Below are 26,544 nucleotides of genomic sequence, written 5' to 3'. Positions count from 1 at the left end.
ATAATGTGGCATTATTGATAATATCATCATAGAAAAGAAGTGCTCCCTTTGAAGGTTGGTGGATAGGTGCAAAATGTCCCATATGGCTCTAAAATTCATTGTTGGTTAAGGCATGGTATTTCTAAAAAATAATGTAAAAATTGGTTTTCAAAACAATCATCAGTGTACATTTATATCAGGAGAGAAAAGGATCATAAAGAAATTCTCCCACAGAGCTCATAAAATTACACCCAGCAGGGAATCAAGAATTTTTTTTTCTAAGACGTCCCACAGAGACACCTGCGGCTGCTGAACCGCTGAACAGCTGTCTGTTTTCCTTTGTAAACCAACATCATACAGGAAACAGTCTCTTAAGAGTGTTAGAACAGACTGTGGGGATTTAAAGGTCACCAAGAAATAATGGCTCTCCACTGCTCTAGAAATAGCCATGCTTTTAGAAAAGTGGCAAATAAAAAAACCATCCTTAGTAACAACTGCGTTGCATGAACTTGTCATGGTCTGCGTAGTATTTTCCTTTAAAGTGCTTCTCATTTTTTTTCTTACTTGGTTTGCTAACAAATCTTTCAGGCATTTTAAGTTAATAAATTTAAACATTAACAGTTTAGAAACACCTTCATGAGATGAAGTTGGAGTACATGTAATATTCTTGTAATGTGTGATTACATACATCTAATGAGAGATAAAGCTAGAAGGAGCATTAGAGAAGACTTCAGAACTTGCTCTAAGGAAGAGTACAACAGTGTTTAATCATGTGTTAGATTTACCAAGCTATTACACATGGGATGTATTATGATATGAGAGATCATAGAGACAACAAGAACAGCTCGAAGTCGGTGGTTATAGCTTGAGGTGTTAAGGGCTTTATTTAGGGTGCTGACATATGAGCTGCTGAATGAAAATGGGAAAAAGAGCGAATGAAGAGTCAAGCTTACTGTGAAATGGCTCAAGTTTAGATCACGGGTGATTGACAGGAGAATTAAGCGATAAGTAGCGTTCTGTCTAATAGGACAAGAACACTTATTATATTGAAGAAACTCCAAATAAAATATTGAGAAAATTCCATAAGCAGCATGGAAGATTTTTCTAAAAGCAAAAAGAATCTTGTCCTCCATATATAATCACATATGTAATACATGAAATTATTCTATTAGAAAAACAGCTTGCCTTTGTGAATGGAGGGCCCATGGCAAGCATTATGTTCAACACTGCTAATGTGACTAGGCATAACATATAAAAAAGGTCGCAAACTTAGCTTCAAAGCTTGATTTAAGTACACATTGTCCAATTTCTTTGACACCTGATTTCTCTTGAAGAGCTGAGTGTGGCTACAAATCAAAAAATGTGGGTACTGTTAAAGAGATAGCTTTCTTATTAGGTTGGAAGCTGAAAGTCTATGTTTTCTGCATTATACCCGCTGGGTCTTGCTCTAAAATTACTTTATAGGTTCAGAAAAACATAAGGCTCTGAAAAATGCCACTTATATCCCACTAAAGTCCCTCCAGGATAAGAACAAGGTGACTCCTTGGTAGATTCAACCATGTACGCAGAGCTATTACTGGAGACTTGGAGGGCAGGGAGTCAGAATTGAAGCTGGAGGTCACACCCTTTCACTTCCTCATTCCTTAACTCTTGGGCAGGGTGAAACCTGAATAACCATTTCATTTGCTGGACCTGAGCAGAAGCTACATAAAAAATAGGTATTGATAAGACTATTCTCCACGTATCTTTTAAAAATTTGGTCCTAGAAATTAGAGTCACCTGAGGAGCTTGTTAACCTAGAGAGTTTCAGGCCTCACCCTTGACTAGCTGATTCTCAATTTCAGGAAGTGGGGTCCAGAAACCTGCTTTATCACAAATGTTCTAGATAATCGGATGTACAGTCTTGTACACACTCTTTTTCTTTTCAATGAAGTTTCTTTAAAAGAACAGCTTCTCTTCTGCTTCTGTTGTAACCTCAAATCAGTATACAGCCTGAGGTTCATACTGGGTATTGAGTAAATGTTTGTTAAACAAGTTTTTCTTTAAAAAATTACTATGAATAAGACTTAACTTCAAGGGGTTGGGTCATTTTTTAATTATATGAAAAACAGCTTAGGACCTTCTAGCTAATTATTTCACCTTAGATAAGAATTCCTAGCATCATAGGGTTTGACAACGTAGTGTCAGTGCAAATATCACAAAATTACTTAATTGCAAAAATATCCTAATTCCAATTCTTTTAAGTACTAAAATAAAAGTAGTCATGACAGGAAACATTAATGTACTTAAATATTAATGTTTATCATATGATAGGACCAGTTATTTTCATGCAGACATATCACTGAAATTATAAAGGGGAATAATTACATGTACACATGTCCTTTTCAATATAATATGGAAAATTTGATTTCCTTTTATTTGTCACAAGCAGTAATGGATTCTGTAAGGAACTGAATTGAGAACTCCGTAGATCACGTGTCCAGGTGATTTTGCTTCTAGATGATCCTAGATTTGTTGGCTTGTACCTTTGGCAAAAATCTGCTCCCTTATATCTGATTCTACCCATCGAAAAATTATGAGATATTTAAATATGAAAATTTACAGTAAAATAGATTGTTGATTTCCATCCAGTAAGGGAAGAGGAACTCTTATTTTTAAGGTATAAAACAAGTAGCTACATTTTATCTTAGAGGAACAAATAAAAGACATTTCATCCTAGTGGGTTGTATTTCTTACATTCTTCCATGAGGCAATATTCTCCTTTGCAAGCTAACTTTTCCACCTTCCTTATACAAGCTATTAAGGGAATTCTTTGTGAGTCATCCCTGTCCTTAAATGTACCTTTCTCTGTTGAGAAAAGAAGAGATGTATTTACTGCACGATGACAAAAGCACCCTAGATGTAGTGTTTCCTTGGACGGCTTCCTCACTTTATCACTCTGCCATATGTGGATATTTCTTGTCTTCAGTGTTAAAATAATGCCAGTGTGTGTTATTAGATATGTCCAAGTGACAGAAGAAGTATCTGGATATTTTTGGCATTTCTAGGCTGTTATATTTCTAAAATACATAGGCTAGGAGAGAGACATATGTATATACATCTAATAACTCTTAACACACTTGGTTCTAGCAAAAAGTGATGAGAAAATGCTGCCTCCAAACAAGATAACCATGTTTCTAAGTCCCTATCATCTTTATGGAACATTTAAAAGAATGAAAAACTAAACATTTATTCTGAAATTAAAGTATAAACAAAACAGACTTTAACTTTACTAAGTTATATTCTTGTAGTAAGGACATTGAGTGGCTTTGGATTTTGTACCCAGCCTTGCCAAAATTAGTTGTATGCAGATCTCCACTTCTGGAAATGATGGAGTAAGAGGGATTAATTTTATCCCTATGCTGGAAACACCCCCAAAATGCACAAAATGTGTAAAACAACAGATTACAAGATGGTAGACATCAGGCAACAAAGGGCAATGAGAGACAGAAAACAAACAACGTTCACTTTATTACTACTCAGATTACTGCCTTAAAGAGTTCTCAGGGTGTAGAGAAGAACAACCTAGGCAGTACCCAGTGAGCGTGTATGCAAGGAAACCATCTGTTAAGGAAAGTGCCATTTGAGAGACTGGAGTCAGGAATAGTGCCTGTTCCCGTCAGCCACTGGGAACCCTCATTATGCACAGTGACTTGGGTAGCATACACAGAAAGAGCTTAGAATTGTTAAAATTCATAAAGATTGACCACACTGAGGCTCGGTGACTACACAGAAAACCGGAATTCTCATATACCATGGGTGGGTATGTAAAAGGTATAAACACATAGGAAAGGTTTTGCTTAGCAGGGTTTTCATAGGCCAACCATATACCTACCAAGTGATCTAACCAGTCTACTCCTAGGTATTTACCCAAGAGAAATGATAGCATTTGTCCATACAAGGGCTTGTAGATGAATGTTAATAGAAAACTTGTTTAAAATAGGTAACAATTTGAAACAATCAAAAATTTTGATAATAGGTAAAGAAATAAACGGGATAGATATTATGGAATAATGTTCAGCAATAAAAATGATCTATTGATAAATGCTACATTATGAATGAATCTCAATAAATATGTTGTGTGAAAGAAGTCAGAAGAAAATACATAAATACATGATTCAATTCAGACAAGAATCTAGAAAATACAAATGTATCTATAATGATACAAAGCAGTCGGCTGCTAGAGCACAGGGGAAGGTCAGGGAGGCAGAGATTAAAAGGGAGTGAAGAAAATGTTGGAGATGATATGTTCATTATCTTGATTATGCTAATGGTTTCAAAGGTGCACACATATAACAAAATGTATCAATTCATATACTTTAAAGAGGTATATTTCATTACATGTTAATTATACTTCTATAAAACTGTTTTACAAACAAAAATAATAATGTAGAATTCAGTGTTTCTTAAACTTGGAGGAACACTGAAATCACCCAGGAAAATCTGAAATATACCGATATCTATGTTCCAATCCCAAAGGTTCTGATTTAATTGCTCTGGGGTTGACCTGAGCTTCAGGAGTTTTAAAAGCCCTTCAGGTAATTCTAATAGGCAGCAATTTGGGGACTTTTGGAATGTTATTTCATTTTCTCTGTAACAATACAAGTATTTTAACTTCATAAGTTTTCATGTACCATACAAATTTAGTAAAGAGCAATAGAAGTAACTGTTTCCTAAAAGGAATCTAGATATAATTACACGTGGAAGTTTATGTTTATCTACAGTGGCAAAATCAGTTATAAAACAAAGGGAGACAAAATGTTCAAATAAAAGTATACTTGCTTTGTAATTACAATAGACTGACATTTTATTCAGTTGTCAATGGCACTTATGATGGTTGAAACTCTTGAGAACAATTAACTTTGGTAAAAAGCTGTTGACTTGAGGACTTCTTACTGCCTGCTTCTCAGTACCGCTCAGGGAGGCGAATGCGAGGGTCCACACTCACCTTGGCATAGATACAGCTGTCGTTGAGTCTCTGCAGGGAGCAGTTCTTGTCACAGAGAGGGCACATAAAGACTTCAGTGGCTTTACAAATTTCTTGGCTTGAGAAAAAAAAAGAAAAAAACCCCACAAAAACATAGCATGAAACTGTGACTAGAAATTCACTTAGCCCCTGCAGCAAATCTTGTTGGAAGCAGCAAGGCAGAGAGGAAAAGGAGAAGAAATGGGAATAGTGGGGAGTGGCGGGCACTGTGGTGTGACTCCAACTCAAACACTTCAGAATATTTGTGATGTGAAAGTTTTGATTTGCTTCTTTAATTTTAGAAAATGTTGTCAAGATAATTATAATGATAACAGGCCATATTTTACACTTGTGTGATATCTGGTGAAACTCTGTCTACAATGACACTTTTATACATGATTTCATGGCACTCAGGATAATCTTGTGAGGTATTTACCAATGGAGTTTTAGCCAAACTCACAGGCTTGGAAGTGGCTGAGCTGGAATCAAACCTACTTGGATTTCTCAAGTCTGGTGATTATACAATTTATAACACCCACTGCAGTACGTATTGTTGGTGCAGAATGTTCATCGGAGATTAAAATAATTGCTTTTTTATGTTTGTTTATTGGGGTCTTTTGCAGCGCCTTGACATACACTGTCACAATGACATGCCATAGTTTATATTTATATAAATATGTTCTCTATTAGAATGTAACTTTATGACACATCTCTTCAGTTTTATGTCCACTGCCTTTAAAACAATCTCAGCATACATTTTACATGACTTTGTGACAGCACTAACACATCAGTAACCATTTCCGAAAAGCCTCAAAGACTCACAGTTCTCAGCAACTTATTTGCAGGACGCTTTATGCCCTTTCCTCTCATACATGGCCCTTTCCCATTTAGTATCCCCTGAATTAACTGTCTTTAAATCTTCTCTAGAAATGTTGAGAGAAATTTAAAGGCTTTAGAAAATGGGTCTGGATTCAACCCTTAATACAAGTTTAATTAGCAATGTTTACAGCAAGATTTCCTGTTTTTACACATTCGTACTTGAACCAAAAAAAGAGAAAGCGTATGCATTTCAATGTGTATTTCAAGTATGGGAGGTATATAATCTCAAGCCAAAGTGGGGATCCATAGTAAGTAATAATATCACATAGTGACATAATGCTTTACAGTGAGCAAGATGAATTTATGTTTGTCAAATTGTTCGGTCTTCACTCCAATCTCGGGTAACGGCAATTATCTCCAGTAAAAAGAGAAAAACAATGTTCAATTTAAGGAACTTGCTCAAGGTTATAGAGCTAGCCAGAGATACCTCAAGGACCCCAAGCTTAGATTTTCTGATTGCAGATCCAGTTCTCCATCAACTATATCTAAAAGAGAGATAAAGTTTGCTTCACAGTTTAAGGGAACTTTTCTATCAAGTAATAATTTATTAATGATCACAATGATGAAACGGGTCTTACATATACTATAGCTCTTCTACTTTCACACTCATCATCTTACTACTAATCAGGATGTCTACAGAAAGTAGGAGAAAACAGGTAAAATATACATATTAAAAACCAAAAAGAAAGAGAAGATTATATCTCCTCTTGTGTCAATACCAGTAATTTGTAGGAGTAAGAACTATTAACACACTTCGTGAAAAAAAATAATTGAAATGAGCTTTTTAACATAATTCATTGTTTCACAAATGATACAATTTGTCCTGCTTTAGAATCTTATACTAAAAAGCTATTGAAGTGTGTTTATGAAATAATCTTTCTCAATTTCCAAATGGGGTCAATCAAAAGCTCAGATTTATTGAAGCACCAAGTCTAGAATTTCAGAATCTTTTTACTGTAGAATCATTACATTCATTTTCTGAAAGTCACTCAAAGCTCAACTTGATATATGATACACAAAAAACATCACACAACTTTTGACATTTTTTAGTCTAAAATATTTAAGAGTATCACAAGTTTCGTTGACTTTGCTTAACCACTAGAGGAAGGGAGAGTTCCCATCATGAGTGTTTCTTAATTTCTTCTGCAGTACTTGACAATCTAAACAACCACTCAAATTGTGGTTTTCTTTTGTTTTGTATTTATTGCTACATATACACATCAAGTGTGATTCCATAGAAATCATCATTACTACCAATTAAAGATAAAAGTAGTGAGAAATTTTCCATATTGGGGTGGATGTTTGGACCCACTCACTTGAGGGTCCTCATGCTTCCTTATAATCCAGCTAACATGATAAAGAATGGAAGATAAAATATTTGCTTTATGGTACACTTTTTTTGGGAAAAATGTGAAACTAGGTTTAAGGAAAACCAGTAGGGCATTATGGATAAATCATTGCTTTTAAAATCATACATAATCATCAGAGAAATGCAAATCAAAACTACAATAAAAAAATCACCTCACACCTGTTAGGATTGCTACTATTCCTTAAAAAAAAAAAAGTAAGTATTGGTGAGAATGTGGGGAAATTGTAATCCTGCACACTGCTGGTAGAAATCTAAAATGGTCCACTGCCATGAAAAACAGTAGGGAGGTTTCTCAAAAAATCAAAAATAGAACTACCATATGATTCAGCAATCCCACTTCTGGATACATATCCAAAAGAAATGAAATCATGATCTGGAAGAGCTGTCTGCACTCCCACATTTATTTCAGAATTATTAAAAATATCCAAGATATGGAAACAACCCAAATGTTTATTAACTGATGAATGAAGAAAGAAAATGTGGTATATATGTATAATGGAATATTATTTGGTCTTAGAAAAGAAGGAAATCCTGCCATATGTGATAATATGGATAAACCTAGAAGAAATTATGCTAAGTGAATTAAGCCAGTCACAAAATAACCAATACTGAATAATTCAACTTACATGAGGCATATAAAATAGTCAAACTTATAAAAAATAGAATTAAATGGTGGTTGCCATTGGCTAGGGGAAGGAGGGAATGGAGGGTAAAATGGACAAAAAGTTTCAGTTATATAAGATGAGTAAATTCCAGAGAACTTCTGTACGACATTGTGCCTGTGGTCAATAATACTGTCTTGTGCACTTAAAAATGTATTAAGAGGCTAGATCTCACACTGTGTTCTCATCACCAATAAACACCTATTAATAACCAATTGATGATTAAATATAAATAAATTAATAAAACATTAATTGATGGTATTAATTTATTTCTGTAATTAATTATATATTAATCATAATCATATAGTTGTCAATACTATTGACAATTTTAAAAATCAGAAATAGGTTTGAAACTTAGTTGACTACTTACTAGATATAGTCCCTGACCAAATCACTTTTTTTTAGGGGATCAATTTATTCATCTTATATGGGGATATCTAACTGGGATATTAGATTAAAAATATTTACAATGTACTTTACACATTGCAGGCACTTGATAAATGAAAGAAACTTATTGCTAAGCACAGTGTCAAGAGAGGGCTTGGAAATCCTCTAAGAAGCAAAGACTTTGAAAAATCTGGTCAATATTGAGTACCATATTCATTTCTTGGTGAGTTCTGATGCTGAAAAGGCAAGAACAGACCAGACAGTTGGGGCTTCAGGTCTGTTTCCTGGTTCCTGAAACCCAGGGCCTTAAAACCAGGCCACATGTATCTGTGCCTGTTCATTTTCAAATTCCTGTATCTTTTCCCAGGCACAGATATGGCCATATTTCACCATGTAAGACCAGTGTATACATGTACATATATACACGTATGTATATACAGTCATCTAAAACCTGATTGTTATACACGTCTATAATTAAGTGTAGGGCAATTAAGAAACATGATCTTAATTTAGTTGGACCTAACTGGTAGAGACATAATCAATAGAGCCACATCTGCAGCTTTGGAACATTTTTCTACCCTGCAACAAGCAAAAAAGAGCTTAATAAAATTATACTAACATAACTCAACACAAAATAAAAGCTTGCTCTCCTTTCCCCACCCACCATGATAACACCTACAACTCAACCATGTCTGACACCTTGAATGGAAAATTTCAGTCCCCAAATTTTCAGTCAAGATATTCAGTGCTGCTTATCTTGGTTTAGAATAGAAAGTCTGACAGGATCTTAATTATAGTGTGACAGAAGTGGGAGTAATATAATACCATACAGCACTGAAGAAAAGAGTTTGCTAATGCCTTTTAGAACACTCCTTGTACTAAAGGTTAAAGAATAATTATCTCATACAAAAAAAGCCTAATTTACTCCATTGGTATATAAATCAATAGAAACAGCAAATCTATTCCCTTCATTCCTCTTTGTTCATTTTCAGCTTTGTAGTGGTGGAGTTGGGAAGTCTATATCATATGCTAACATTTTGTTAATATGTTCTCCACAGGACCAACTTGAAGAATCATTTTCCATATTTTAAAACTTATTTTAAAATGGTTTATTTTTTTTTCCAATTCATTGTAACTCTCAACCACAACCTTTCTTCGGAGCCCCAGATGTTACTGATACAACAGAATATGGGGAAATGCCCAAAAGGAGGATGGATGTTTCCAGTGGGCAGAAGTTTGTTCAGGAAGATGCTACCTTGCAGGATGGTAATGAGTTTGCAAAACCCTGAAATTAACCCATGACTAGATGAAATGGGTTTGAGCAGTAGGTGTTTCTTTGTTTTCATGTTATTTAGCTTTTGGCATTCATGAAGAACAACAGGACTTTGAGATATCAAATCAAGCAATTTGGTTATTGAATAGGATTTAATTCTTGGACAATAAAGCTGTTTCATTTTTAAGCATAATTGCTGTACATATACATACATATACATATTATATTTGTTAAGGAAAATTCAGGGAAATTAATTTTTATGATCTCATGAAGAATATAACCTTAACATTAACTGTCATGTTCAGTATCTGGTAGCAAGGCCATGGTTAAAAGATGGATCAAAAGAGAAGAACATGTTGAGCTTTGAAAGAAAGGGGAGAGATATTTTTCAGATTTTGAATTTTACCATACAAAGTTAAAGTTGATAATATACTTGTGATTGATTAAATAGAAAATGCTGTTAAGATTATTTAATGCTAGGGTGACTCTTGTCCTTGCTGAATAATAATGTACGGTTCCTATTTCCAAATCTCAAGTCACTTCAACTTTAACAGAAGCATCACTATTTTGATATATGTTTGACTTTTGTCAAACCTGATTTCACTACAATCTCCATATCTTAAGTGGATGCTAAATAACATTTATAAATATTTGTTCCTCCAGAGAGTAATAATAAAGTAGAAAATATGTTATGATCTGTCATGTACTCAGGAGAATAGAGGAGGTTGCTTAGAGCAGAATTTATGTGGTATAATTGTTTTGTTTAGACATCTTTAAGTCTATTAGGTTCCCTCATGTGCAAAAAGAGCTATGCATCTCCAAGGGTGGTAGTGAAGGTTATAGCAAATGAAACAAGGTATTTTGAAGGGCTTTGTAAATTATAAATTGAAATTACAAATTATAGCTATTATAATGATTTGAATGAATATATCGAGAGGGCCTTCTAGACTAACAAATGCTATGCAAATGTAAATCACACAAAACTATCACATTTTTGAATTATGTGGTATATACTGGAAAGAGGAATTTTACGTAAATATTCTTGGAAATTACTCAAGATAGTTTGCATACAAAAGTATTAAAATGACCTTTTGTAATAGTGTTCCCTTCCTACCAAAAAATAAAAAAAAAAATTAAAAAAACCTTTTTTAAAATTTTCCCTCCCCCCCAAAAAAAAAAAAAAAAAAAAAAACGCCAAGAAAGAAATAGCAAATAAATTGTAGTATCATCAACCATTTGTTTTTTATAGTAAGCATTATTGTTAAACTTTTGCCCACTCAGAAGACAGGCCAAACATTTTTAATAGGTCTCTTAATAGCCTACCTTACTTGACTTTTATTCATTGTAAATAATCCATAGAAGAAAACACACAAACCAACAATTGCTGCAGGAATCAACATTCCAGTATACCATCCCAGCCAAGCAAAGTATAGTCCAATCTTCTCACCAAAGTATAGCCTGCATGAGAAAGCAAATTCTTAGACTGAGTTAAGGCAACATAAGCAATATTACAACTATTGATGCCACACCTAGTCAGAATTTTAGACGGAAACTTGAGGCTACACTCGGTTCCTCCTCAGCTCCATCTACAGTATCTAATACTACTGCTTGTTAATTAATTCAATAATGGCAATATTGTTTATTTTTAAACCTTTTCAATACAGGGGCAATTCTGTCACATGTCTTTATGTGTATGCCATAATTCTTAACATGGCTCATAAACCTTGCTTTTCTCCATCTTCCTACTAACATCCCTTTTCATTTTTCACATCAGAGAGCTGCTCTAAACCATATAGCTTTCATGAAAATTGGGAAAAGGTCTCCCCGCTAGGTGGGTGCTGAGAGCGGGTTAGATTTCCCTCTCCATCTGCACCCTTCACCAGACACCCTTAGGCTAGACACAAGGTGCACCATCATGTCACATCTTCCTCAACAAAGCTCAACTCTGCAGTTTCCATAGCACGCAGGACTTACCCTGGTTAATGCTGTCCCTAAACTTACAAAAATGTATGGCAATTACCGGTCATTCTTCCATTCCTTTTCCTCCCTATACGACTGTAAGCTGCTGAAAGGTAGACCTGTGTGTTGCTTCACTAGTAACCACCACAGGAAGTACTGAAGGACGCTAAGAGAGTTAATGCATTTAATTCCCCTCTAGCTGATGAGTATCATTTAAATTGAAATGGCAGAGAAATAACGCAGTTCTAATAACTACTCACTTGCTCTTTCTTCACCTAACCCACTGTCGGTATTAAAGGCCTGGTTAAAAATGATAATTTCCTGACTTCTTTACCACTGTTTGGTCTCCATCTTCTAAAGATGGTTACTTAACACACACAGTTTTGTTCCTGCAACAAAGATTGGGCACTTTAAAGTTGGTTTGGGAATATTGCACCGAGCAGTGATTCTTGCTAAGAAGAAAATTCTCTTGTCATATTTCCTTAACAAGGCTTCTCTTTCTGAAAACTATTCTCTTTCTGCTTCATTCTCTGTGTTGTGCCAATTAAATCTTTTGCATATTCTACTGCGTGTAGACCTGGAATAATCATCCATCAAGCATCACTTCTCCGTTTTTTTCATTTTATTTTTCTCTCTTAGGAAACACAGATCAATAGAAAATTTACTTCTTATACAATAATAATATTCTACTTTGAGATGGAAACATATTAACAGGTATTGAAAAAAATTTGTTTGCTTGAACAAGTGTTCCTCTGTGGGGTGGAGCAAAGTTTTTAGCACATGTTACTAACACAGTAGAGGACCTTTATAATTTTGATGACAGAGGATTGCACAGACAAATCAGCGGGTATAGACAGCATCACGTATATCAGTATGATATAGATAGTTTAAATTACACATTGTTGAAGATTAAGAGAAGCAACAATATTATTTGGTGAAGTATAGTCACCTAAGTAAAAGTAGATTTCAGATCTGTGTCAGGAGAAGAAGGAGCTGGTGCCATGTAAAAAAGGCTAATGAAAAATGTCCTTGCCTTAGAGCACTGGTACTCACAATCTTCTATGATTCCTGTGTTCCAAACAGAGCAAGGAGGATGAGGGAGGAAGTGGGGGTTGCTGTTGGGTAACTACCCATCACACAACCACAGCTCTCTTTTTATCTGTTTTTTTTTTTAATATTTCTGCCCTGTGTCATATTTCATTCAATGATATAATTTCGCTGCTGAAATAATTTCTATCATAAAATGAAACAATGTGGAAATCTATGCTTTTAGAATTGTTTCCTTTAGTGACATTGTTTTTAAATACAAATGCCTCCAATGCCTATTGTGAAATATTTTTTAAAATTGCCATATAAGAATTTTGCTACGCAAATTTTATAACTGATGATTTTGAATATGTGCTTTTGTAGTTTCAAATATTTTCATGGAAAACAGATTGCAACTAAAATAGGACTTAGCTATAAAACATTTAAATTTATTTTTAAAGTGGGAAAAACCGTGGACACATGTCCAGAAATGGTTATTTATATAAAAAAGGAATTGCCTGTATCTGACTTTCCATCCACTACTAAGGAACTACTTTATTCAGCATGAGACAATACAGGCTGTGCCTGTGGGTCTCCATTATCCATAACCAAAGATAAAGAAATTCAACTTTGAACACCCTCTTTCTCTCACTACAGATAGGAAGCAACACAGTAAGAGATGCATGTCCTCAAAAGTGTGTGGTTTTAAGAACAACTTACTCAAAATAAGTAGTCACAAATCTTAAGACAATCTTTCTGCTAGTTGTAGAAAAATGGGTCTTGTAGAAAATGCTATGCATAAATAGTTTACTATCCATGTTTGCCTCATTACCATCTAAATTTTAGTAACACAAGTTAAGTTCCTAAGCAGTAAAAACATGTTCAAATGCCCTCTATACTCTTTTATAAACTTTCTCTTGGTGAGCATTACACCACACACTTCTTCCTTTAGCCAATTAAAGACAGAAATATATTTTTTTTAAGAAAAAAAATCCTCCTATGTCAACAACCAAAGAAGTGGTAATAGTGGCTGAATAAACCTATTTACCGAAAATAAAGGCTGCTTGCTAGAATTATCTGAAGAAGCAAGAGTAATGTCTTCTATAGATGAGAACTTATACTTTCTGTTTATTTTTTGTCAACAAAAATTGTATATATTTATTGCATGCATGATATTTTGAAATATGCATATAGTTTTGAATGACTGAAGCTAATTAACATATGCATTACCTCACATATTTATTCTTATTATATAGTAAGAACATTTAAAATGTACTCAGCAATTTGCAACCATAAAATACATTATTATTAAGTATAGTCACCATGTTGTACAATAGATCTCTGGAACTTATTCTTCCTATTTAAATTCATTTTTGTATCCTTTGACCAACTTCTCCCCAATTTCTGCCTCCTCCCCACCCCACCCTTTGGTAACTACTATTCTATTCTCTGCTTCTATGAGTTCAACTATTTTAGATTCTACCCATACATGAGATTATGTAGTATTTGTATTTCAGTGGCTTATAAAGAAAATATGGTATATATGCACAACGAAAAACTACTTAACCTTAAAAAGGAGAAGATCCTGTCATTTGCAACAACATGGATAAGACTGGAGGACATTATCTTAAGTGAAATAAGCTAAGTAAATGTAATTATTGACACTAGAATGCATGCTTGCAAATCCTAACTTCATTTTAATTCCTAATAGACATAGCTTTGTGAACCAGCACATTTCACTGGGTTCATAATATCTAAAATAATTCTCCCATCTGCATAAAATAAAATCTGAGAATTTCTTGTGGTCATCAAACTAAGAAAGAAAACATCTTGGTTCTGAATATGCCCAAATACTTAATGTTTTAAATCAAAAGCATTTGGTGGTGGATGTTTATCCTCTGTATCTCCAGATCCACATTCTACTTTTTTCCTTTCATTATAGCACTAGGGGGTCTACTGCTATGCACTCTATAAGCTTTGTTCCCTCCCATTTTCTTCTGGCTTCCCGATGGGCTTGTTGACCGACTGAATGTGCTAGCAGGAGATCAGAGGGCAATATAAGAGATGGGGTTTATCACCCTGGTTTCCTCTTTCTTGGGCCATGGTTTGGCCATGGCTGCTTTCTTCCGAAGGTCAAATTTTTGGTATAAATTTTGACAGGTTCTGCCAAATGCTTTCTCCCCCTGTCCCTTCAAGATCTAGGTTTGATAGCAACTTCCAGCTGTGCTAGTCCCTGGGAGCTTCCTCATCTGTCACTGTCTCCCTTGACTCTGGCTTATGCTTCTGTATATAGTTCTTTTATTAAATTCTCTACAAGTACCCCTTTCAGTGTTCACCTGTTTTATGCTGGGGGCACTGACTGATTCAGCTGTGATTTATTCTTGATGTTTATACTTCATAAACAGCTTAAAATATTAACATATATAATAATATAAATGGTCCTTTTCTTTCATTCTATAAATATTTATAGTTAACCACAGACTTAAGACCTTGTTAATACAGATTTCATGATTTCCAAAAGTAAAAAACAAATTATCCTCCATCAACATAAATGATATAAACCATGAATACAACAATATTTCAAGACTAATTCAAGTTGAAGGCAGTTACTTACTAGAATATGCATCCTGAAGTAAAGTAGATCTTTATTGAACAATAAATATATACAAGCATGTGAAACATGCCTTAGCCATTTTTTTCTTTGCTCTTAGCTACACTTTCTGGCTTTCTTTCTTTCTTTTTTTTTTTTTCGATTTGGACATTTTAGTCAGGTTTTACTCTAAATTACTTCTGGTTAAGTTGAGTCAGGAGGCATTACTTCTGGTGAGTTGATCACTCAAAGGTAGAAGGAAGAGATAAACCAGGACCATTTTCCCTCTCTATGACCCCTCCATGGCTCCACCTTCCCCCTCACTTTCACCTCTCTACTGGAAGCCCTAGCAATGGTACATAAGTATTGGGCTCTGATAATACATGTTTATTCCAATTTCTCTCCACCCTTAAGGGGTTAGTAATTTTTTGCTGTTGCTAATCCGTTAGACACCTTGCAAAGCTTGTTTGATTTCTCAGCTCTCCCATCCCCTGTATAACCAATTACCTACAGTGAGACACTTTTACTGAAAAATCTTATAGTGGTTGCTTTTTTGGTAGACTGCAAATTCCAAGTCTTAGACAATGACAACAAAACAGCATACTTTGTTTTTCATTATTGTTTCACTTGCAGTACCTGATTAAATCCAGAGGCTGATGCTTATACCACATTCCCCAGCGTGCCCAGCGCTCATATAATAGATGTCTGTTATTCTGAGGTCCATGGGTTTTAATGGGCTGGCTACTTTTGTAGGCTCCCTGCAACAGATAAAGTAAGATACATTTGGATCTACTTTTTAGTGAAATTTGAACTGAATGAAAACTGTATTTTCCCTCACAGAATAATTTAACAACTTATTGAAAGCTTCAGAAATGATAAACTTAAGCCCATCGCTGAAATGATGTGATAGATGCCTTTACATATCTTTCATTAAAAATAGTCTGACAGTTATTTAAAAATCTTTTATTAAATTAGTTAAAAAATACAATGGAACCCATTAGCTTAAAGTAAAGTAGATGCTAGGCTTTACTGTTTGGAATTTAAGGTCTTTTAATAAACACAATATCTTCACCATCACTGAGAGAAATTGTGATAATCTTTAGTTCAGAATTTAAGGGCATTATTTTGTTTAAAAAGTGATGCAATCCCAGGAAAGGTTTCTTCTGTTTTTATAAGCTGAGGAAGAGAGTAAGTGTTCATTCAAAATATGTAAGAGGCCTCAGCCACCAGTGCTAGTCAGATTTTTTTTTCTTTTTTTTATTATAATTTAAGTTCTGGGATACATGTGCAGAACGTGCAGGTTTGTTACATAGGTATACACATGTCATGGTGGTTTGCTGCACCCTTCAACCCATCATCTGCATTAGGTATTTCTCCTAATGCAATCCCTCCCCTAGCTCCCCACTCCCCAACAGGCCCCAGTGTGTGATGTTCCCCTCCCTGTGTCCATGTGTTCTCATCATTCAATTCCCAGTTATGAGTGAGAACATGGGGTGTTTGGTTTTCTATTCCTGTGTTAGTTTGCTGAGAATGATGGTTACTAGCTTCATCCATGTCCCTGCAAAGAACATGAACTCATCCTTTTTTATGGCTGCATAGTATTCCATGGTGTATATGTGTCACATTTTCTTTATCCAGTCTATCATTGATGGGTATTTGGACTGGTGCCAAGTCTTTGCTATTGTGAATATTGCTGCAATAAATGTATGTGTACATGTGTCTTTATAGTAGAATGATTTATAATCCTTTGGGTATATACCCAGTAATAGGATTGCTGGGTCAAATGATATTTCTGGTTCTAGATTCTTGAAAGATCACCATACTGTCTTCCACAATGGTTGAACTAATTTACACTCCCACCAACAAGGTAAAGGCATTCCTGTTTCTCCACATCCTCTCCAGCATCTGTTGTTTCCTGGCTTTTTAATGATCACCATTCTAACTGCCACGAGATGGTACCTCACTGTGGTTTTGATTTGCATTTCTCTAACGACCTGTGATGATGAGTTTTTTTTGATATGTTTTTTGGCCCCATAAATGTCTTCTTTTGTGAAGTGTCTGTTCGTATCTTTTGCTCACTTTTTGATAGAGGTTTTTTTTTTTTTTCCTTATAAATTTGTTTAAGTTCCTTATAGATTCTGGATATTAGCCCATATGGATAGATTGCAAAAATTTTCGCTCATTCTGTATGTTGCCTGTTCACTCTGATGATAGTTTCTTTTGCTGTGCAGAAGCTCTTTAGTTCCATTAGATACCATTTTTCAATTTTGGCTTTTGTGACCATGTTTCATCAATACCTAGTTTACTGAGAGTTGTTAGCATGATGGGGTGTTGAATTTTATCGAAGGACTTTTCTGCATCTATTGAGTTAATCATGTGGTTTTTGTCATTGGTTCTGTTTATATGATGGATTACGTTTATTGATTTGCATATGTTGAACCAGCCTTGCAACCCAGGAATGAAGCCGGCTAGTCAGATTTTAAAGTGGCAGTATCTTTAAAATTATTTCAGATAAGATATTCCAAAAATTGAAAGATTTTTTTTCAATTCTTTATATCCTCTTTCAAAAATCTGTCATATGTGTCGCAATTTTGGAACTGCAGATTATATAATATGCCTTATAGAGAAGAGTGTTCCCTAAAGGATGAATTTCTCTGCTTTTATTATCTAAAAAGAGGACAATATATGTGGTGACTATATATTTTCTGAACTAAAATGTGAGATACAAGATATGATAGTCTTTCTCCTCACTCCAATGTATGGCTCTAGCTTTATGAAAGTTTGACAAAAAATTTAAAGCAAGTGGAGTTATGCCTCAGTTTTCTCACCTAGATGATAGAAGTAATAATAATATTACCCAGTATACAGGGGTTTTACAAGAGTCAACTTAGTACCTATAAAGTGCCTGGCACATGGAAAGTATACAATTAATGTGAGTTATTTTATGCATTTGATATATTGTGACTCTTGAAAAGTGCAAAGCTCATTAGAATATTCCTTGACAACCAGGACGGTGAGCTCCTATAAGGAAAGAAGACACCTTGAGTCATGGCTCACAGGTGCCTCAAGGTTGCCATGAGAGACATGTGGATGTCACTCCTGGCTCCCTAATGAAATAGATACATTAATTTGGGAAGAAATGAAGTACCATTTAAGTGCAGGCCCCAAATTGTCTTCCCTAAGCTAGTTCAAGGTGTTTAAAGCCCAAAAATCAAAAGGCTTTTTGGGTTTCAGATGCTATACTTTAGAATATTTAGGGTATCTTTTTCTTAACTCTGCTCTATAACCTCAATCAGCTACATCATTCTGGCTTGATAGTGACATGCAGGGGGCTGCAAGAGAAAACTGACCAAAGTGATTACTCTTGCTCACTCATGTACTTTCACACCTTTCTGAAGTATTGTGTACACTCAGTGGTCTCTGCCATCCCCATGATTGGCCCCCTCTGACCTACACACATTTTCTCTCTTTCCACTATTCATCATTCATAGGATCATAAATTCTATCAATATCTTGGACGAATTCTTGTGTGTGTGTATTCTCTCGTTCCCTTTATTTTGCCTTTTCATACTAAACTCCACAAGACATTTTTTCTTCTTCCCTCTAGCCACTGTCCTTTTTGTAAGTAAAAAACAAACCTCAACTACAGATAAAAATAAGAGATTGGCACTTGTCTCCTGCATTAAGGAAAAAGAAAAAGGAAGCCTAGAATTGTGAACTATCCTTAATCGAATTACAGTCAATGCCATTGACTCCATTTTCCTCCTAATAAGCCTTATTTTCCTTACCTCAAGTAGCAGCATTTAAAATCAACAGAAAATTCCTGAGCCCATTTTATTGACCTTCTAATTTACTTTCTTGTATTTCAGCAACATTGTTTTCCATTCTTTTCATGTATTTATTCCATATATTAATATTTCATCCAAATTACAAACACAAGTGGGATGATAATTACTTATAACTTATTTATAAAAGTCCCAAATTTCACATAAAAAAAACTGTCAAATGAACTTTCAGAATGCAGCCTAATTATGTAGAGAAAATTACCTAAATAGAGAAAAAATTAAACCTTCTTTGCTAGAGGTTCTCCTTGGGAACCTCTTAAGTTTGCCATTCTGAACACTTTACCGTTTATTATGTGCTATTTGATATAGTGTTTAATTTCTCTGAGCTTTGTTTCTTCAGTTGTAAAATAAGAATAATAAAATTTACCCCTCCAGGGTTATGTTCAGAATAATGGGAAAATACATGCACAAGGCCTGGCACATTAAATACACAAACATATTTCCTGTTACTATTTCTATTCTTACTATAAGTATGTATCCCATAACGAATACAAAGGCACAGTTTTGGAGATTGGCTTCTAGTGCTCAAAACTGTGCCTTTGATATCTAACCTTTCTGTACCTCAATTACCTATATAAAAAACCGAGTTAATATTATTGTATATCTCAAAGGGTTGTTGCAAGGATTAAATGAGACAATCCGTATGAAACATTTACGTCACTGCCAATAGCAAGTACTCAATACATTTTATCTACTATCGGTCATACCAGACTGCAAATTCCTCAGCCTTGTATTATGTACTGAAGTCCTCAGTCATAAATTTATAAATAGAAATGTGATAGCCTTTGAAAGTTCAGAAGTGAAACCTGTAAAGACCCCACTCTTACCTTAAAACGTGAAATTGCCTTAAAAAAAGAGGTCAGGAAATAAAAGTTGGCTCAAATATCATTTACAGTGGACAGGGCCCACTGCAGCTTAGAGCAGGCATTTCTATTTAAAACTTGTAGGGAGGTAATAATCTGGCAAATAATTGAGTAGGCAATTGGCTATAGGTTTTTGTGGTGGGACTTTAGATTTCCAAGTATCCCAAAGTAGTAGGCACAAACCAGGAAACTTCTCAATTTGGAATAGTGCAGATCTCAAGTCAGATTAAGCTTGGAACTCTATACTGGAGCAGAAGGCAGCAGCTATAGTGTCCAGGAGTGTTTCCGCTAAGGCTGGGATTCCCAGTATGGGGCAAATTGCAGACAGGCTTTGAGGCAGAGGAGCCAGTGTACAGTCGCAAAATTACAACGGGGAGACAGAAGGCCCATGGCTACCTGCAGACTGAATCCTCCAATCCTCCTGGGAATGGACAGCTAGATTCAAATGAAAACAACAGGACCAAGCATGGAGCATGAAAACCTTGTTTATAAAGTGGAAACTGTATTTCAAGATTACCTCATGTGGTGGAAACGCTGCTATATATGAGCCATTGTTTATAAGTTTACGAATACCTGCAAAGAGAAGAAAAGGACAGTTCTTGAGTTAGTTTCAATGAAACATTTCCTCTGAAGCAACACAAATACACGGGGAACAATGAATTAATTAAAAAGTTTAAGATAACCCAAATGACTTCCATAGCCACATCACCTATGAAGACAGTGCTATTGTGAAAGAAACTGATGCTGCGTCTAGTTATGTCCTTATGATATTAGTAAATGAAGATTTGCGAGTTGTCACATGGGTTTACTTTACCATATCATAAAATATTGGGCATTTAACCCACTTATTTAGGATCATGTGACGCAGAAGCAACTTTTTGTTTTTCTCCAAATAACAAAGTTTGGTCAAGAAAGAACACAAATTCTATATCCCACCCCATCCTTGTCCCCTACCAAAACAAAACAAAACAAAACAAAAGATCTCAAAATGATATTGGTATTGAGAAATATTTAATTGTATAATTCCAAACCAAAAAGACATAAATAGCAATATGAGACACTTATTAAAATCTCCTCCCTCTCAATGAGGGTAGAGCGACATGGACACTCTCATATACTCCTGGTAAGAACAGATACTGAGTGAGCAACTATTGTTGCAATATTATTTATATCAGTAAAGAATTAGAAATAATTACATATCCTAAACTGATAAATCATTTAATTTTTACAGTACAATCAATCATAATAGGTACTTAGTAAATAATAGTGATTTGATGAAATTTATTATGGAATATTGTACAGCTATTTATAATAATGTTTTCAAAGAGTAATTAAGGGCTTGAGAAAATATTCATAATGGTAATTTTTTTAAAACCTGAAAATTATAAATGCTAAAACATCTAATTTATTTTTTATTTTAAAACATCTAATGTGTATATATATACACATATATATATACACACATATATCTACTCCCACATCAATCTATACACCTATATATAAACTTAAAATGTATAAGTGAGAATTGCAGTTAGGAATAATTTTAATTATTCTGTATTTACTACAAAGGGAATGATGCCCTTATAATTATTTATAATTTCATAATTATTTCAAAAGACTGCAAAAGAATATAGTACTAACATTTAGACACATTTTCAATTTATATTCTGGATTTCATTATTTTTAGTTCCTTTTTTTTTTCTTTTTTGAGACAGGGTCTTACTCTGTCGCCCAGGCTGGAGTGCAATGGCGTGATCTTGGCTCACTGCAATCTCCATCTCCCGGGTTCAAGTGATTCTCTTGCCTCAGCCTCCCTAGTAGCTGGAATTATAGTCACCTACCATTGCGCCTGGCTAATTTTTGTATTTTTAGTAAAGACGAGGTTTCACCATATTGGCCAGACTGGTCTTGAACTCCTGACCTCAGGTGATCCACCCATCTCGGCCTCCCAAAGTGCTGGGATTATAGGCTTGAGCCACGGTACACAGCCTATTTTTAGTTCCTTAAAAATTACTTACTAAATTTATTTCTTTATTTTTGGTGAAGTTTAGGCATGTGAGTTAACTGTTTTGAATGCTCAGTAATAAATACATTATTAATCAGAAGAACAAAAGAGTCTGAAAGTTTTCTTTAAAAGTAGCTGTCTTGAAACATAGTGTATTTTACTTATAAAGCACTCAATTTTAACAAAATGAGTAGAGACTGATACAAGTTTTTGCTAGCTGTCAACTTTTTATTTTCAAGGCTTTTAGGATGTGACTAACATTTGATCCTTTCAAGCATCTTTTGTCACCTTTATAATTAAAAGTATATCTTGTTTGTTACCTGTTGCTTTCTGCTCAGCTCTATGTAAATTTTGCAATTTTATTTACTTTTTCTAAGTGAAACGTTCTCAAGTTTCTTTTGTATTATACATGTTGTAGCATACTGCTGAACATTTAAACAACAAAGAAATTTCAAAAATTAAAATTAGCTATTATTTCACCTTCCAGAGGTAACCTCTAAAACGTTTCTTACATATTCTTCTAGGGTTTTTGTCTTTTTATGTACATGGGTTTAAGAAATGAAATTACATGAGATGTATAGTTTGTGGATATCTTTTGGAGTTCATAAATAACGAACTCATAACCAATTTACAATCTCCCTGACTATAGGGCTTATGTCATGTACTTCGTATAACAGATGCTTGAAATTTTTATGTTAAAATAAGAGTAAATAAATGTCACATAACTTTTAATGAATGTATTACATGGACACAGTCTAACTTATTTTTTAGTCCCTAAGCATGGACATGTGGGTATTTCCTGATAATTCTATTACAAAGAAGCCTATGATGAACAAATTTCTGTATATGCTGTCATTCAAAAGTCTGACTATTTGAGGGGTATAACTTTCAAGAAATAATATTTCTGTTTCAAAGTGTTTGCACATTTCACATTTTGATATCTATGACCAAACACTCTCAAAAAAGTTTGTTTGTTTTATTAAAAGGCTGAAAATTTGAAAGTACATAGGGTTTGTGTTCAATATGTTACACACATCTACTTAATGAATTAAAGCAAAGTTTCAGTTGTTAAAAAAAATAGTAATTCTGGATATAAATAGTAACACTAAGTTCCACTCTGTTATTATTTAATGTTCTTACCCACTTTTGATATTCCATTTTCATATTTGGTGCGCTCCAACATGTGATAGACTATTCTGCTTCGAGTAGCATTGCTGAAGAAGGTGTCTTTATTATTTATTATGAAGCTGTTAAGATAAGGGGATTTGTTTTAATATTCAAAGCAGAACACAGAATCCAGTAATAGTTACAAGTTCCATTAAAGCTAATGCATGTGAAGCACAGTAAATCAGAAGGGAAATCATCCTCTTAAAAAAAAAAGGGACAGAGAAAAAGAATTCACTCATAAATAATACAAGGCATTATCAAATATTCACTTTGTTATCTTCTTTCAGTCTATAAGGGATTCTAGGTGCTCCTATTTCTTATTTCACATGGAACAAGGACAGAATAGATGGCCCGTTGGCTCCCATACATTTTATACTACCTTAAGCAATACATTTTCAAATAGAACACATCAAAATTAATGTTATCCCCATACCACGCTTTCTAATGCAGCTTATCTCGTTTTCAGAGCCTTAACAATGGACAATCATCCTACCTTTCCCTTGATGCTTTTTTATTGTCCCCATGGGAAGAGTAGCAATGAAGAACCATTTGAGAGCCAATGATGTAAGAGCAAAAGCATGAGCTCAAGAGGAATGGAAGGGTCTGTTTCAGTATTTACTTTATAGTATGCTGGGAACCTCGAAAAAATTGAAGTGTCCTGGGTCTTGCTCAACTTCTGATACTTTCTGTTTCTAGTTTATCTATGCAAGTGATAAATCACCACTGTGTCAAGCACGCAGTACTGAATTAGTAGGTCTTCTGTGCTAGTTCCTTCATCTACACTCTTCATATTCAAACAGATGGCAAACTGTGTAACTTTTCTGAGTAAACTGTCTCTCTCCAGCTTTTGTTCTGGGTCTCATTGCCTCTTGCCTAGAACATGAGTAGAACATCCTCCTAACTTGCCATGCATTTTTCCACCTGACTTTTAATGAACAGCTCTGATTTTTAGAACACTCCCTTACTTTTAGTGTGCCAACATTTTTTCTCTACAAGCATCATTAAATTTCTTATTTTCCTCCAAGGCTCTCAGTACTTGCATTCCAACCTACTCTTCAGCTTTATGTCTTCAGTTTTATATGTCTAACAGCTCTGCCTTCTTTTACCCAATCCTCTGTCAATTTGCATAATATTTAGGTTAGTGCAAATGTAATTGCGGTTTATGTCATTAAAAGTAATGTTGGGAGGGCGTGCCCAAGATGGCTGAATAGGAACAGCTCCAGCCTCCAGCTCCCAGCGTAAGCGACACAGATGGGTGATTTCCGCATTTTCAACTGAGGTACCGAGTTCATCTCACTGGGGTGTGTCGGACAGTTGGCGCTGGTCTGCGGGTACAGCCCGACCAGCGAGAGCTGAAGCAGGGCGAGGCATCGCCTCACCTGGGAAGTGCAAGGGGGAAGTGAATTCCTTTTCCTAGCTGAAGGAAACTGAGACACACAACACCTGGAAAATCGGGTAAGTCCCACCGTAATACTGCACTTTACCCAGGGTCTTAGCAAATGACACACCAGGAGACTATATCCCACACCTGGCCCAGAGGGTCCCACGCCCACAGAGCCTCCCTCATTGCTAGCACAACAGTCTGAGATCTAAATGCAAGGTGGCAGCGAGGCTGGGGGAGGGGTGCCCACCATTGCTGAGGCTTAAGTAGGTAAACAAAGCCACAGGGAAGCTCGAATTTGGTGGAGCCCACCACAGCTCAAGGAGGTGTGCCTGGCTCTGTAGACTCCACCTCTGGGGACAGGGTATAACTAAACAAAAAGCAGCAGAAACCTCTGCAGATGTAAAAGTCCCTCTCTGACAGTTTTGAAGAGAGCAGTGGATCTCCCAGCATGGAGGATGAGATCTGAGAATGGACAGACTGCCTGTTCAAGTGGGTCCCTGGCCCCTGAGTAGCCTAACTGGGAGACATCCCCTACTAGCTGCAGACCAACACCTCATACCTCACATGGCGGGGTACACTCCTGAGATGAAGCTTCCAGAGCAAGAATCAGACATCAATACTCGCTGTTCAGCAATATTCTATCTTCTGCAGCCTCCGCTGCCGATACCAAGGCAAAAAGGGTCTGGAGTGGACCTCCAGCAAACTCCAACAGACCTACAGCTGAGGGTCTTGACTGTTAGAAGGAAAACTAACAAACAGAAAGGACACTCATATCAAAACTCCATCAGTACGTCACCATCATCAAAGACCAAAGGCAGATAAAACCACAAAGATGGGGAAAAAGCAGGGCAGAAAAGCTGGAAATTCAAAAAATAAGAGCGCATCTCCCCCCCAAAGGAGCGCAGCTCATCACCAGCAACAGAACAAAGCTGGACGGAGAATGACTTTGACAAGTTGAGAGAAGAAGGTTTCAGTCGATCAAACTTCTCAGAGCTAAAGGAGGAACTGCATAACCGGCGCAAAGAAACCAAAAACCTTGAAAAAAGAATGGATGAATGGATAACTAGAATAATCAATGCAGAGAAGACATTAAAAGAACTGACAGAGATGAAAACCGTAACACAAGAACTACAGGACAAATGCACAAGCTTCAGTAACTGACTCGATCAACTGGAAGAAAGAGTATCAGCGATTGAAGATCAAATGAATGAAATGAAATGAGAAGAGAAGTGTAGAGAAAAAAGAGTAAAAAGAAATGTACGAAGCCTCCAAGAAATACAGGATTATGGGAAAAGAAAAAATCTACGTCTGATTGGATTGCCGGAAAGTGACTGGGAAAATGGAACCAAGTTGGAAAGCACTCTGCAGAATATCATCCAGGAGAACTTCCCCAACCTAGTAAGGCAGGCCAACATTCAAATTCAGGAAATACAGAGAACGCCACAAAGATACTCCTCCAGAAGAACAACTCCAAGACACATAATTGTCAGATTCACCAAAGTTGAAATGAAGGAAAAAATGTTAACGGCAGCCAGAGAGAAACGTCGGGTTACACACAAAGGGAAGCCCATCAGACTAACAGCAGATCTCTCGGCAGAAACTCTACAAGCCAGAAGAGAGTGGGGACCAATATTCAACATTCTTAAAGAAAATAATTTTCAACCCAGAATTTCACATCCAGCCAAACTATGTTTCATAAGTGAAGGAGAAATAAAATCCTTTACAGACAAGCAAATGCTGAGAGATTTTGTCACCACCAGGCCTGCCCTACAAGAGATCCTGAAGGAAGCACTAAACATGGAAAGGAACAACAGCCTTTGCAAAAACATGCCAAAATGTAAAGGTCATTGATGCTAGGAAGAAACTGCATCAACCAGTGAGCAAAATAATCAGCTAATATCATAAGGACAGGATCAAGTTCACACATAACAATATTAACCTTAAATGTAAATGGACTAAATGGTTCAAATAAAAGACACAGACTGGAAAATTGGATAAAGAGTCACGACCCATCAGTCTGCTGTATTCAGGAGACCCATCTCACATGCAGAGACACACATAGGCTCAAAATAAAGGGATGGAGGAAGATCTACCAAGCAAATGGAGAACAAAAAAAGCAGGGGTTGCAATCCTAGTCTCTGATAAAATGGA

The 26,544-nt window shown here is 35.6% G+C and overlaps 1 protein-coding gene across 1 annotated transcript in view; it reads right to left on the bottom strand.

The window, feature by feature from the left end:
* The window catches only part of ANO3 (anoctamin 3), a 350,115-nt gene that overhangs the window by 116,076 nt on the left and 207,495 nt on the right, over positions 1-26,544 (bottom strand). Inside the window, exons 9-13 of the mRNA XM_017863846.1 lie at positions 22,983-23,089; positions 20,355-20,410; positions 15,766-15,887; positions 10,878-11,012; positions 4,967-5,063 (exon numbers count right to left, since the gene is read on the bottom strand). Coding sequence (XP_017719335.1) covers positions 4,967-5,063; positions 10,878-11,012; positions 15,766-15,887; positions 20,355-20,410; positions 22,983-23,089 — 517 coding nt within the window. The remainder of the gene's footprint in view (positions 1-4,966; positions 5,064-10,877; positions 11,013-15,765; positions 15,888-20,354; positions 20,411-22,982; positions 23,090-26,544) is intronic.

This window comes from Rhinopithecus bieti, unplaced genomic scaffold (assembly GCF_001698545.2).
Source record: "Rhinopithecus bieti isolate Rb0 unplaced genomic scaffold, ASM169854v2 scaffold_68778, whole genome shotgun sequence".
In the NCBI taxonomy this organism is placed as follows: domain Eukaryota; kingdom Metazoa; phylum Chordata; class Mammalia; order Primates; family Cercopithecidae; genus Rhinopithecus; species Rhinopithecus bieti.
This window is presented reverse-complemented; position numbering and strand designations above follow the sequence as displayed.